Below are 13406 nucleotides of genomic sequence, written 5' to 3'. Positions count from 1 at the left end.
TTGCTCACTTTTCTTGTAGTGGGTGCTTATGGGTTATAAAAGCACTTGAAAAATTTATGCATAAAAGTGATTGATCAATGTATCTCGAACTTTCAAAAAGTGTTCCAATATAATGATGACGAGTATTTACTCATGTACTCGAATTTTGGGTTCGATTTCCTGCTCCCCTTCTACAATTATGGTTTTCATCTACCCAAAATCTGAAGTAGCGTTTGCATACACAATTGGCATTGTCGGGTAGCTAGGGTGTCTCTAACAACCAGTTATTGCACCTCAAGTGTTAGCTATGGAGTCTCTACCGACAAGCAAAACCTTAAATTTAACTATTAACAAACTAGATAGCAGATTCGAGCAAAGTCACTAGATTTGGACTACCTCGTCACTTTTAGGAGATCCGATGTGCTTCTCTTCGTTGCATGCACTATAAAAAATAAAAAATCTGAGCTACAGTTTGTTTATCCCCTTCAACAATGCAGGTTCCACACGATGAGGATCCGGGGTTACGGTACGGGTTACGCCACTGAAGCAGGTTGGCCGGAGACGAACAGGCAGAGCGCGCGAAGAAGTGTGTTCTTATTAGTGTCCGGCCTCCACTACTCGCAGTCGTAGCACGTAATGTCCTGAGCTGCACAAGGAGTGTAAGTACGGTTGCGGGTTCCGCCACTGAAGCGAGTTGGCCGGAGACGAACAGGGGGAGAAAGAAGTGTGTTCTTAGTGTCCGGCCTGCACTAGTCACAGTCGTAACATGTCATGTCCTGAGCTGCACAAGGAGTGCCAGTGCGGTTGAGGGTTTCGCCATAGTAGAGAGTTGGCCTGTGAAGAACAGAAGACGCGGTTAAATTGTTAAGTGAACGATTACGTGATCATTTTTTAATAGTATTTTTCGACAAATCAATCATTTCACTTAACGAATATATTAATATAGACTAAAGTAATGAGTTATAACAACTCAAAAGGCAATTTAAACTAAAAAGTAGTTCATTTATGAATTCTAATCTTGATAGCTCGATCTTGGTTGTACCACTTCCAGATGTTGCCAATTTTAGTTAAGGCCGTGTTTGACTAAACTGCCCTTTTTCTTATGTTTGAATCTAAAAGAAGTAACAGGGCTACCAAACGCAACTTATTTCTATTTTTTTGGTCTTTCAGTTTTGTTTTTTTCCTACAGAATCCAACGACCCAAAAGTCGTCTCCCAAGCCAGAAGCCGGTTAACCGAGTCATCGACGGCGAATTGCGGTTTCACCAAATTTCCAAACTTTACTTCTGAAAAAAGCCGCTTTTGTAATTCGGGTGGTGGGAGAGCAGCCCATTATCCGTCCCCACCATCTCTCTCCCTTCAATTTCTCTCTATAAATTTTCAAGGTATGTAAAAACCCATCTCTAATTTTTGGTTTATATTCTTCACAGCGGCTTTTGGGATAGAAAGTTTCATGCTTTTTCTTGACTGAAGGGGAGAATTGATTGGAAAGTGTTGGTCTTTGGAAATTTATATGACATTATATGTTTTTTTTTTCTTCATGGGGTGGTGGTTTGATTTCTAAAAGATTTATTTTTATCACCTATTTGATTGGGTTGTTGGTTCATTTCTGCTTTTGCTTGAACTGTTCAGGTCTAGAGAGAGAGAGAGAGAGAGAGAGAGTTTGGCAATGGCGACAAAGTCTGAGAGAGAGAGAGAGAGAGAGAGTTTGGCAATGGCGACAAAGTCTGAGAAGTTTTCTGTGGATTTTGTGATGGGGGGAATGGCAGCGTTGGTGTCAAAGAGTGCAGCAGCACCCATTGAGAGAGTGAAGCTTCTGCTGCAGAATCAGGGAGAGATGATAAAAAGAGGGCAGATTAAGAGACCTTATAAGGGTGTTGGTGATTGCTTTACAAGGGTGTTCAGAGAGGAAGGTGTGTTGTCGTTTTGGCGAGGCAACCAGGCCATTGTCATTCGATATTTTCCTACTCAGGTACTTCATCTGCGTCACTCTCCCACATTGAAATTATTGAATGATCAATTTTTAGTGATTAAATAGTGTTTTTGTATTTGTGTAGTGAAACTTTTGAGTGCTTGCGTATTAGTTTGTATTTGTTTAGTTTTCTATTAAAGCAAGCAAATTTTAGAATGTGTCTTAACTTTTCAAGACGTTTTTCCCTTGGTCGAATTGCTGATTCTTGCACCGAAATGGTTTATTCAGAAATCAGTTCAGTTTAGGAGATGTGACTATCAGAAATGTTTGCTGAATTTCGGATTGTATTCGTGTGTTGTATGAAAAAATAGGATGCTTTACGCATTTGTCTTAGCTATTTGTGTTTTGGATAAAAAGTCTACGAATACCTTACCATCTTTGTTATAGAAAACCACTTATTTTCTTAATAACATCAGTCGGCATTGCATAAGATTGTGGAGAGTTTGCACATTCTACATTTTTCTTGAGACCTGGAAACTTTGGTATGCTGTGTTAAATCAAATGAATGTCATGTTTTGACAGTCCTCGCCGAACATAATTTGGAATGCTTGTAGGCTTTCAACTTTGCATTTAGAGGTTACTTCAAAAGCATCTTTGGCTACTCAAAAGAGAAAGATGGGTACATAATGTGGTTTGCTGGAAATGTGGCTTCAGGAAGTGCTGCTGGAGCAACTACTTCATTATTTCTATATCATCTAGACTATGCCCGTACACGGCTAGGCACCGATGGGAGGGGGTCTGCAGTTAATGGTCAACACCAGTTCAGAGGGATTCTAGATGTTTACTGTAAAACCTTATCAAGTGATGGAATAGTGGGGATCTATCGAGGTTTTGGGGCTTCAATTATTGGAATTACGATGTATCGAGGAATGTACTTTGGGATTTATGACACCATGAAGCCTATTGTTTTGGTTGGTCCTTTGGAGGTGAGCATCTCAATATTACCTGAACAATTCAAAAAGGAATGTATTCGCATTTGTCTAAATCATTGGTTCTTACTACCAATGTGCTTTCCTTGAAAACCCTCAAATGATCCCGTGCCTCAAAGTTTATATCGTTTGAATTTTTACAGGGGAATTTTTTGGCTAGTTTTTTGCATGGCTGGAGTGTTACAACAGTCTCTGGGGTCTGCGCCTATCCATTTGATACCATTCGGCGGAGAATGATGCTAACGTCAGGACAACCGTCAAAGTATCGCAATGCCTTGCATGCATCTCGGGAGATTGTTTACCTTGAGGGTTTCAAAGCACTGTTCCGAGGAGTAACTGCAAATATGCTTCTAGGAGTTGCCGGAGCTGGGGTACTTGCAGGATATGACCAGCTCCAGAGAGTTGCGTATAGAAAGGGTTATTTTATTGAGCCACATCAAAGAGTTCTGAAGTAAGGGCCGGGACGTGGCACATAGATTGACCAGGTTATTCTTTTGAGCTACATCAAAGAGTATTGAAGTGAAAGGCCAGACATGGTGCATAGACATGGGCATTCGTTTGATCCACGACAAACAGTTTTCAAGTAAATGTCACGACATTGGATTTGTATACTAGTGTTACCTCTTCATTTGATTCATTCTTACACAGATTTTAAACAGATTTAAGAAGAAAGAGGCAAAGAGGCAAAGAGGAAAAGGGCATGACAAGGTGAGGAAGGTTGTTGATGAAATTGACACTGCTGCTTCTTGGAATGCCTAAGGAAAATCCTAAGGTGAAGTTGAATAATTATACTCAATTATTTGCATTGCCAGTGGTCGGATTGCGATTTTAACCTACACATACCACATTTTCCATGGAAATCTTTCTGTTTCAATTTCCATGGAGTTTCTTTTTCAGATGGGAATTAGATTTTCACTGCCGAGACGTAATGCTGAGTGAAGATGGAATACAGAGAAGCTGTTCTTGTCTTCCAATTTACGTCTTCGTTCAACTCTCAAAGCATTGTTCTTTTTCTGCTATTCAAAATGTACAGAGAATATGATTTCGCTCCTCCTTCGTATTTGAAGTAACTTGCTTGTGAAGAAAAACTCTTCATCTCAAAATTGCCATGAGATTTGGTTTTGATGATTTGATTGGGAATTACAAGAAGGAAGGAGATTGACTTAAAATTACAATGTGTGGTACAAGAACTTTCAGAGATGGAACTTAGAAGCTGCTATGCAGTTGGTGTCAATCACTTAGGGTTGAGTCCACAACTACAATGCAAAGTCAACCAAATCCCTGTAACTTCTTGTCTTTGATCTTTTTATATGATTTTTAAAATCTCCAACCAGGGCAACTTAAATTCAAACACGTTTCCTTGACATCCAATTTTTACCAGCATTTTTGTAGTCACCACAACCATGTCTTGTATGGGGAGACAGCAGAGGAGTGCTACATTTTTGTCGGCACCGCACCCTATACGCACCACAATATTAAAACCCATTATTCTACATTGCTACTTTGAAAATACTTCCCTTTTTACTTGTGATAGTCATTTCTCATTGAAAATGAACAAGGATTGGAAAATTTTCTTGTTGCACATCCTTGTCTATTCTTGTCTCTCAATTCTCGTTTGACTTATTACATCAAAATGCGAGAAAAAAACAAGAGTGTGCATGGACAAGCAAATAAGTGTGTGGAAATCATTTCCAATCAGAATTTGACATGTATGCAAAAATATTTTCTTGAATTTCAGTATAAAAAAAATTTGTGCACACGTCAAACTGTGATTTGCACACATTTCAATCAAGCTAGAAGCCAGAAATTCTTGTGAAGCTTAGTGGTGATCAAGTAACCTCCCAATTTCTTGCTCTTTCTCCTCACAGCAATCGTCATGCATGCAGAATTTTGAATGCAGTATTCCACAAAAACCTCCCCTGATGATCTGCTCCTTGTCCACCTCTTGATTAGCTGCCACCACGTCGACCTCTTTCTTTTTTGGCCAAGAACAAGTAGGGACACCCTTTGTCTCTTTGCTTCTTCCACTATTATTGGGCCCTTTTCTTTCCCTTCAAGCAATGCTACCTCCACTTCCACCTATTTCAATTTTCAATAGTCAATACAAACGCAATATCAAGGATAATGGTACACCCTTTCACATTTGTTTAATAAAGATCTTTATTTGTGTGTGTGTGTGTGTTTAGTTGGCATCTCTATGATTGATCTACATTGACAAAATTATTGATATGAGTTAAAAAGTATACTATTTTCCACTGCGAAATTTGAACTCAGGACCTTTATAATGGAGATTGGGTGCTATTAGATTAAATGGTTATGCACATAAGAGTAAAATCCAACCACGTCGGGAAAATAAAAGTCCTGTATAAATGTTCAAATAATCATAGAGTTTCTCGTTCACTGCTAACTGATCAGGGTCAGATACTCACATTTTATCACTAAATATATTCATTACTAGTTTTGCTATTATACAAAAACAAAATTGGGGAAAACACAGAATTTGTGAATTAAACTTACCCCAGGCCTTTTCCTTTGGCACACATTTTTCATCGAGCGAAGCAGTTCAAAGTCCCTTAAATTAGTGCTCCCATTTGAGTCTGCACCTGCAAATTAATCAATATTAGTTTAGCACATTAGGCTTATATGTTAATTAACATCAATGCAACAAGATAATTTAAAAAAAAAAAAAAAGAAGAAGATTAATCTCAGTTTTCTGACCTTCTTGTTTGGAGGGTTTAGCTACATGAAGAAGAACAATGGTGTCCTGGGGTTGCACAGTGTGGGATAGTGCCCATTCGAGAGCTCCCTTAGCTTCAAGGCTTGAATCCACAACAACCATTATCTTGTTCCCATTTTTCACATCTTCTGCAGTACTACCCAAGTCGTCATCCCCCCTGCTGCTAATATTCTTCAAGAACTTTGTGCTGTTATAATCAGTAGTAGCTTCGACGGAACCGGAACGCCGTCTAGACTTGCGTTTCGACCTGAGAGACAGTGAAAGGATTGGAAGACAAACAGTCGGCCGGGCACCACACAGTCTTGCATATTTCCTGCTCATTTGTTGATAATATTGGTTTTGCCGGTGGGAAAAATGGCTGGCTATGCATGTATATTATATACAAATAATTAGGCCTAGACTTGGAATTAACCTTTTGTTTTTTCAAGGGCATTTGTTCCTTGTTTTGTTTATTTGTTTTGTTTTTCTATGTGGTAGGCCACTTCTTGAACGTGCTTTCCATGAATTAATTTGTAGGCTTCCTTTCATATATAGTTATTTGGTCCCATACATCCCACGCTAGAAGAAAACCAGTAGCTGGGAGTTTGACTAATTTCCCAAAAAAAAAGGAATGGTACGATATTTATACTTTTTCATACAGGGTGCCCATCACCTAAATTACTAGATACGTATAACATGCATAGATATATAAATCCGAATTTAGTAGAGTACGCTTGTATGACGAGAGAACAAGTCAAGGAGTTTAGAGATGCATCATTTCCCAATATTAAAATCAAATTAAGCATGTCATAATCTCTCAGATTAATAGGGCACACTCCTAGGCCAATCGCGATAGCAAAACACAAATTTTCAACTAGAAAGAAATAAAAACATACAATCCGAACATTTTGTAGACAAAAGGTGTAACATTAATTATGAAGTTTAATGTTACATTAGAAAAATTGAACAATAGCAACCACATAAACTCTCTCACACCTTTTGCGTTATCAAACTAAAATAAATCAAATTAAATTACAATAGCTTTTCGTATATAATTAAGTAAGCTTTCTATACGAAACACTTCAAGTTCAATAATTTAGAAGAAAAATAAATAAATTAGAGATTATTAGAGCATGGTAATTGAATAGACAAATAGTTTCTACTTCAATTGAGTTTTTTTTTTCTTTTGTTTTTTTTTTTTTTTGTAGGGAGGACAACTGGTGGCAAGCCACAATTATCCATCCCTTATGGGGGCCGGAAAAACTCATAGAGACATTTCAGCTTCCTCCTAGCCACAAGTCTGGCTCCCAAACCATCAACTGGTTTTGAATAAATACTTATTTTGATCACTTTTGACCTTGATTGAGTAATGATTGTTTACTGCTCGTACGTAAGAGTTCCAATATGCCTGAGGATAATCTTGTCGTTTTTACCCAAAAATCCACATGTCGCCTCCATATTTTTCTTGATTATTTTTGGCTCCACGTTAGCAATACATCACTAGCCAACAGAAAACACAGATCATTAGGAGATAAAGATCAAACGCATGATTAATTTGTAATATATTCTTGAAGATAATGATACTGCTATATATGGCTAAGTGCAAGGCAGAAGTGGCAGACTGCATGATGATTTTGTTTGTATTAGGAAGTACATATTATCTCTGCTGTCTATGATCAGCCACTCCCTGGTTCACACTACTAGTTTAGTCTTTGGGCAAAGTTTCCATGTGTATATGGTAAAGGAATTCTACCCTCTCTACTCACGTACATATTAGTCTGGAGTCCGATTTCACTCTCCTTTACTAAATAAGAAAGAGAAAGAAAAAAGATAAATGAAAGTCATGAGGGTTGAAACATATAGTTCTACAGTTGCACTTGGGTTCCTGATATATATATATATATATATATATATATATATGTGTGTGTGTGTGTGTGTGTGTGTATGTATGTATGTATGTACACTTCCTCTCTGTACTCTAGAGTGAAGGATTTTACCACATAGAAGATCACGGTAATAGTGTATGTGTACTATGAAAGTTGCTCTGTTCTATTGAGAACTGATAACGTAGGAACGCACACATTGCATTTATTGTACCACTAAAATGATGAGGACCAACTACCCTACAATGTTATATATTTACATTTTGTTTTTAAAATGTGGGGGTCCATAGTACTTTTAAATACTGGGTGTGATATCCACACATCCTATTTTACTTCTCACACACCTTTTTAATTTTCAGCCGTCGGATTAGATGAATTGAAGAAGATCAACGGACAGAAATTATCAATGGGTGTGTGAGAAGTAAAATGAAGTGTGGATAGTACACCCCCAAACATTTAGCTAGCTAGCTCATAGCTAATCTACAGTCACAGGTTCAACTTGTGGCACTAGAACTTCAAGATTGATGTAATCTATGCATAGAGTTTATAGAGTTACTAGATCTATACTTAACTCCTTAAAATACGGTAATATATATAGCTAACTGATATAACCCACATCTATGACGTTAATACTATAAACATTGATATCGCAAGATTCACCTCAATCACACGTGCTGCCAGAAACCAGAAGGAACAGAAAAATTAAGCAGCATATCAAATCCATATTGGACAAAGTGTACATGTACGTTTCCCAAGTTAATTTGAAAAATAGTACCTTAATTACGAGAGGTAGACAACCCCTAACACAGTTTTTGGGCTATTAATTCCAGTAATTGAATTCCAACATACGATACACATTTGGAGCTAGATCGAGGCTAGGGTTTTGATCAAGCACATACCAATTAATTTCTAGGTATACATACATAAGTGTAATATGTTTGCTTGATTAATTGGTGTTTTAATATTATTTGGATATATTATTTCATGGTGATGAAATGCTTCTATTCATTAAGGTGGCGGAGCATCCAAGGGGGCAGCAGCGTGTGAGGTCTATGTGGAGTCGCGGTTTCATCTCCATCCTGCTGATTAACTCCTGATATTCCATCACTTGATCTAATGGCCTGGTGGTAATTGGACCTGCTGCAACAATATAATATGTATATATATATACACACACACATTCATAAACCAATTAATTTAACTTGTATTATAACTATTTTGTCTTTAATTTTGATTTCCATAACACAAGTGTTACAGATGGAGAAAAAGTAGTGGGAGAAAGAAACAATGAAAATCAAGAGTACTGGAGGTTGGACCATGGAAGAAATGTGAAAGGAATGACATACAAAGTGGAAAGTAAAAATAAAAATTTGAGAATCTATTTGATAACCATTTGGTTTTTGGTTTTAAGTTTTAAGTTTTTATGTTTGAGATACGGAGAAAGCATAAAGAAGAAATGACGGAAGAAGAAGGGTGGTGATTGAGAGCCAGCGAGAGAAACAGAATAAAGAAGATTGAATGAAACATCTTGAAGTGAAAACAACTTGAAATAATTTTTTTATTTTTAGTGTTCATTTTGTGTACCATTCCTTATACATTCTCTCTTCCTCTCACCCCTCCTTTCAACCATACTTTCCACATATCTCACAAATACAAAACTAAAAGCTAAAACCAAATGGTTATCAGACGGATCTTGACATGTTTGTTTTCATATAATCTACATTTTTTTTCTCCTCCCTCTCACCACCTTCCAATCATCCTTCATTCCTCGTTTTTCCCATATATTTTCTCTCCATCTCTATTTAAAAATAAAAATAAGCCAAACTAAACACAGGGAAAGGCTAACCTGAAATTCAGGGACTGCAATGCCTGTGGTAGAAGGGTGGAGGAGAAGTCCAAGCTCTGCTTCTGCGCATGATCCAATTGTGCCTGTGGAGCTACTGCTTTCTCCTTCTCCTTTACCTTGTTCAATTAAATACACAATATACACAATGCCAGTACGATGAGAATTACGAAATTAAACATTTTTAAACACACTACATATATATTGTTACGTACATTCTTTGCCAGCAAGTTGTTTTGCTCCTGCAATGCCTTATCCTGTCATGCAAGACACACACAGACAATGTTCTACCATTACTGTTACAGAAGTATGGATTTATATATGCATGTATTTGCATGCATATATAGAATGAAATGAAAATCGCACACTATTCTTCTCCTCTTACACAGTCCAGTTTGGCTTTGGTCATCGAATAAATCAAACGAAAACAGCAAACAAGAATGTGTAGCACTAGGGAAAGGATGTGTTGTTCTCATTCTCCATATAAAATGCCTTCTAGCTCAGGCTTACCTTCTTCTGGAGCTCAGAAATTGATTCGTACATGACTTGGTTCTGTATATGATGAAAAATTCATCATATTCCAATCAGTTAACCTTTTTCGGAAAAATAAAAATGAAAAAGCTTTAAAATAAAAGTAAAAACCCAATATTAATTTAGTCTATGTAACAAAAAACTTTCTGAGGGTTAATTTGTTCATCATTGGTTTTACCTTTCTTGACCTTATGCGCTTTAGTGCAGAATCAAGCTGTTGCTCTAAATTCTGTAGCTCTTGGAGACTTAAGATTTGGAGATCTTCTCCCATATAATGACTGCAAACCAACCAAGATCAGTGAAAAGTGGTATGCTTAGTACTGATTACTTGACCTTTATATCATCAATTATAACGGAATTAAAGAGGGATACTTATACTTGAACTTGGTATACCTTTGATTTCTTTGTAAAACCTCCACCCTAGCCTTGAGCTTTGCATGTTCCAGAGTCCAGCTACCCTATAAAACAAGAATAAATATATGGCATGAAAGATCTGTTTCAAATAAAAAGAACACGAGAAAAGTAACGCTAGCTAAGGACACGTTTGATGACTATTTCTTTTTAGTTTTAATTTTCACTTTTGTTAGGAATAGAGAGGGGGGGGGGGGTTGGAATACAAGGGAGAAAAGAGGGATGCATTCTCCTTCATTTCTCCCTTCTCCTTCCCTCCACCATCCTTTCATTACACATTCCTCCATTACATGCCTTCTCTCCATATCAAGAAAAGGTGAAAATTAAAAGGTACAAACGAAATGATTATCATACAGCCCCTAAGCTAGGAAACTAACACCAACTAAGTAATGGATGCCAAATTTATGGTGTTCCTTTTGGGTTTCAGATAAAACGGAAAGCCAGGCCGGAAGCCACGTTTGGTCAGAACTCAAGTTAGCTTTGTATAGCTTCAAACATGAAAAGAAGATAAAAAACAAAAATCTTCAAAAATTTAGTTTGCCTTTCAATAAATGATAGAGGAGGGTGTGGCGGCATATACAGTGGATTCATTATCATTTGCAAGAAGCTGCCTCTCTGCATGTGAGTATCTTTCGTACCTTTCCAGGATCCTTTCCATGCTGTTAATGTGAAAAATGAAACGAAATTATGTACCGGTAAGTAGTCATAGTATTTAAGACAGACCTTATGCATATAAAAACTATGAAACTAATAAAAATCTCGTGTTTCTTATGTTAAATAACAAGCATGAAAATGCTGAAAAATAAATTTTAGAAGGAAACAGGTAACACGATATTGTCGATGGTGTGATGGCGTAGAAACTTCTTATGGTATAGCTTTCTGAAATAGTTTTAAGTATGGGGTCTTAAAACTTACATGAGCTTCGTCATGCTGATTTGATGCACTATTTGCTCACGGGATATCTTCTAGCTAAGGTAGAAACAAGTGGTTAAGAAAATAATGCCACTCACAAAACAAGTATAACACACAAACCCTTGCGCGAGAGTGTAATCTAAACTCTACTCTCAGACAACAATTAATTAATTACTATTTATATAAAGTCTGAACACAGATAAATGCATATATGTTAACAAACACACATACAAACCTCTACACACACACACACACGTGTGTGTGTGAAAACAAGAAAGAAAAATAGGATACCCTTAAGCGGAAGTCCGTCGTATTTTATTGTTAATTAACATGACTGGTTGGGAGATCCTAATAATTGAATTAGGGATTCCAAACCAGATTAATTTGGGTTAAATAATCTATTCACTCAGTCTGTTTTACAGTAACCTGTCTAGCTAGCCACTTTCTCCCCAAGTAGATCAGCGAAAAGACACCACATGTTATCATTACGAAAAGTATTTTTATTTCCGTTTTTGTTTTATATGGATGAACAGGTTTATCCGACCTTCACATAGATACGGAGGATTATATATTCTCTCTCCCTCTCCATCTCCCACACTATATCCAGTCTCTCTCTCTCCCCCTTTCCAGTGGTACACTGGTACTCAACGAACAGCTGGTCTTTGCATGAAATCAAACAGAGAGAAAATCCCCACAAAAGAAACTCAAGAAAATTTAATATATTTTTTAAAAATCAATTTAATGGAAACACAATTGTGAAGCAAGAAAATTCAACAGCATAAACCAGAAGAAGGGTATCCCATATCAAAAGCACCGCATGTGAAAAAAAATGTAACGTACGGGTAGAAAAATTGCCAAATAATTTAACTCAAGCATATAGCACGCCCTAAAAAACCAGAGTAAAAAAGATAATCGAGAAGAACAATGAACTTCAATCGTACCGCCGAGGTTTCTTTGGGAAAAAATGTATAGTAGCTGAAAGAAAGGGTAGTTGAGAGGGTATATATATACCAGGAATCAGTGGAGTACTCAAAAAGCTTGCCTTTGGTAGAGAAGATAATCAAAGCAACCTCAGCATCACAAAGCACAGAAATCTCATGAGCTTTCTTCAGCAGCCCTGACCTTCTCTTTGAGAAGGTCACCTGCCTGTTGACCTTGTTCTCAATCCTCTTCAGCTGCACCCTTCCCCTCCCCATAATCTCTTGTACAATTATTTATTATTATAAATATATATATATATTAATAACTAATAATGTCCTGGTTATATATAAGGTCCTTCCTGGTGAACTGATCTCTTAATTTAGAGAAACCAGAAGGGCCACCAAGAAACCCTCAAAATGAGAGAGAAAGAACCAGATGGCTTCTTTTCTCTCTCTCTCTCTCTCTCTCTCTCTCTCTCTCTCTCCTCTTTCTTTCTTTTCTTTGTATATATAAAAATAAACTTTATCGAAAAGCTTCCGGTACAATTTATTTTAACGAAAAATCATATTTTTAAATTAAAAAATCAATTTTGGTACTTTCACTTTACTCTTTATTTTATCCTTATCGTTAAAACTCAAAGTTTTTAAATATTTTTATTAATTTTCCTTATATAAAATGAGCTAATAGATAGCAAGGTTGGTGGTTTGGTGTCTCTCTTTCTCTGTCTATATACGAGGACAGATTCCTTCTTGTATTTATATGATATATTTATAGGATATTTTAAAACCGCTGTAAGATGAGATGGGTGGGATTGGAAACCAGAGTGGTTTCGTCAAAAACGTTGTCGATTTGGGATTGGGCAGAGGTACTGTGATTACACGAATGGCTTGAAACCACATATATTTTTCCAATTTCATACCCATAATTAGGTAAAAAAAAGGTTATTTAGCCCAATTTTGGTAGTGTATGTTAGTAAAATTTCAAAAATTGTATATCTTCTTTTTTTTTTTTTTTTTTGGACAATTAAACTTTCCTTATTATCCTAAAGAGAGGAGTTAGACAAAAATTTGAGTGAATGTTTCATTCCTGTTTTACCCCCAATCGGCAGTAGCTAGGCACACAATTTGCTCATTAGTTATTATATGTAACACATTCTGGCGTGTTACCATATTGTTTTTTTTATTTTTTGCCTTTAAAAAATAGATCAGATGGTGAATTTATCCTTTCACAAATGAAGAAGACTCACAAAAGCATTTATGTCTCTCTATGAGCACCATCGTGCTTGTTACCATATTGTTAATGTCAAAAAC

At 36.7% G+C, this 13406-nt stretch overlaps 3 protein-coding genes across 11 annotated transcripts; 1 reads left to right on the top strand and 2 right to left on the bottom strand.

Annotated features, from left to right (window-relative positions):
• The first annotated feature begins 1188 nt into the window (after positions 1–1188).
• On the top strand, positions 1189–4250 carry LOC103938011 (ADP,ATP carrier protein ER-ANT1). 4 transcript variants are annotated; one of them, XM_048589164.1, is made up of 6 exons: positions 1189–1363; positions 1611–1640; positions 1686–1950; positions 2505–2876; positions 3023–3462; positions 3539–4250. In XM_048589164.1, exons 3-5 carry the CDS (start codon positions 1693–1695, stop codon positions 3332–3334), a joined length of 942 nt encoding a protein of 313 aa, XP_048445121.1. In that variant the 5' UTR covers positions 1189–1363; positions 1611–1640; positions 1686–1692; the 3' UTR covers positions 3335–3462; positions 3539–4250. The 4 variants fall into 4 exon arrangements, with proteins under 4 accessions (XP_048445121.1, XP_048445120.1, XP_048445119.1 ...); XM_048589163.1 differs by lacking the exons at positions 1189–1363; positions 1611–1640 and having other exon boundaries at positions 1647–1950; positions 3539–3587; positions 3777–4250; XM_048589162.1 differs by lacking the exons at positions 1189–1363; positions 1611–1640 and having other exon boundaries at positions 1647–1950; positions 3539–3651; positions 3777–4250.
• Positions 4251–4476: 226 nt separating this feature from the next.
• On the bottom strand, positions 4477–6351 carry LOC103938025 (universal stress protein PHOS32). Of its 2 annotated transcripts, none has more exons than XM_009348024.3 (3): positions 5598–6351; positions 5397–5482; positions 4477–4958 (listed from the first exon to the last, which is right to left on the bottom strand). In XM_009348024.3, the coding sequence occupies exons 1-3, from the start codon at positions 5935–5937 to the stop codon at positions 4668–4670; spliced, it is 717 nt and encodes a 238-aa protein (XP_009346299.2). In that variant the 5' UTR covers positions 5938–6351; the 3' UTR covers positions 4477–4667. The 2 variants fall into 2 exon arrangements, with proteins under 2 accessions (XP_009346299.2, XP_048445125.1); XM_048589168.1 differs by having other exon boundaries at positions 5397–5476.
• Positions 6352–6727: 376 nt separating this feature from the next.
• On the bottom strand, positions 6728–12577 carry LOC103938035 (agamous-like MADS-box protein AP1). 5 transcript variants are annotated; one of them, XM_048589167.1, is made up of 9 exons: positions 12187–12306; positions 11179–11232; positions 10844–10922; positions 10246–10310; positions 10031–10130; positions 9832–9873; positions 9537–9578; positions 9325–9440; positions 8170–8618 (listed from the first exon to the last, which is right to left on the bottom strand). In XM_048589167.1, the coding sequence occupies exons 2-9, from the start codon at positions 11190–11192 to the stop codon at positions 8480–8482; spliced, it is 597 nt and encodes a 198-aa protein (XP_048445124.1). In that variant the 5' UTR covers positions 11193–11232; positions 12187–12306; the 3' UTR covers positions 8170–8479. The 5 variants fall into 5 exon arrangements, with proteins under 5 accessions (XP_048445122.1, XP_048445124.1, XP_009346308.1 ...); XM_048589165.1 differs by lacking the exons at positions 8170–8618; positions 11179–11232 and adding an exon at positions 6728–7095 and having other exon boundaries at positions 12187–12577; XM_009348033.3 differs by lacking the exon at positions 11179–11232 and having other exon boundaries at positions 12187–12576.
• Between the last annotated feature and the right edge of the window lie 829 nt (positions 12578–13406).

This window comes from the organism of the source record quoted next, unplaced genomic scaffold, assembly GCF_019419815.1.
Source record: "Pyrus x bretschneideri cultivar Hongxiangsu unplaced genomic scaffold, Pyrus_bretschneideri_v1 Contig3, whole genome shotgun sequence".
Classification (NCBI taxonomy): domain Eukaryota; kingdom Viridiplantae; phylum Streptophyta; class Magnoliopsida; order Rosales; family Rosaceae; genus Pyrus; species Pyrus x bretschneideri.
Note: the sequence above shows the minus strand (reverse complement) of the source record. Positions and strands in the feature narration are given on the sequence as shown.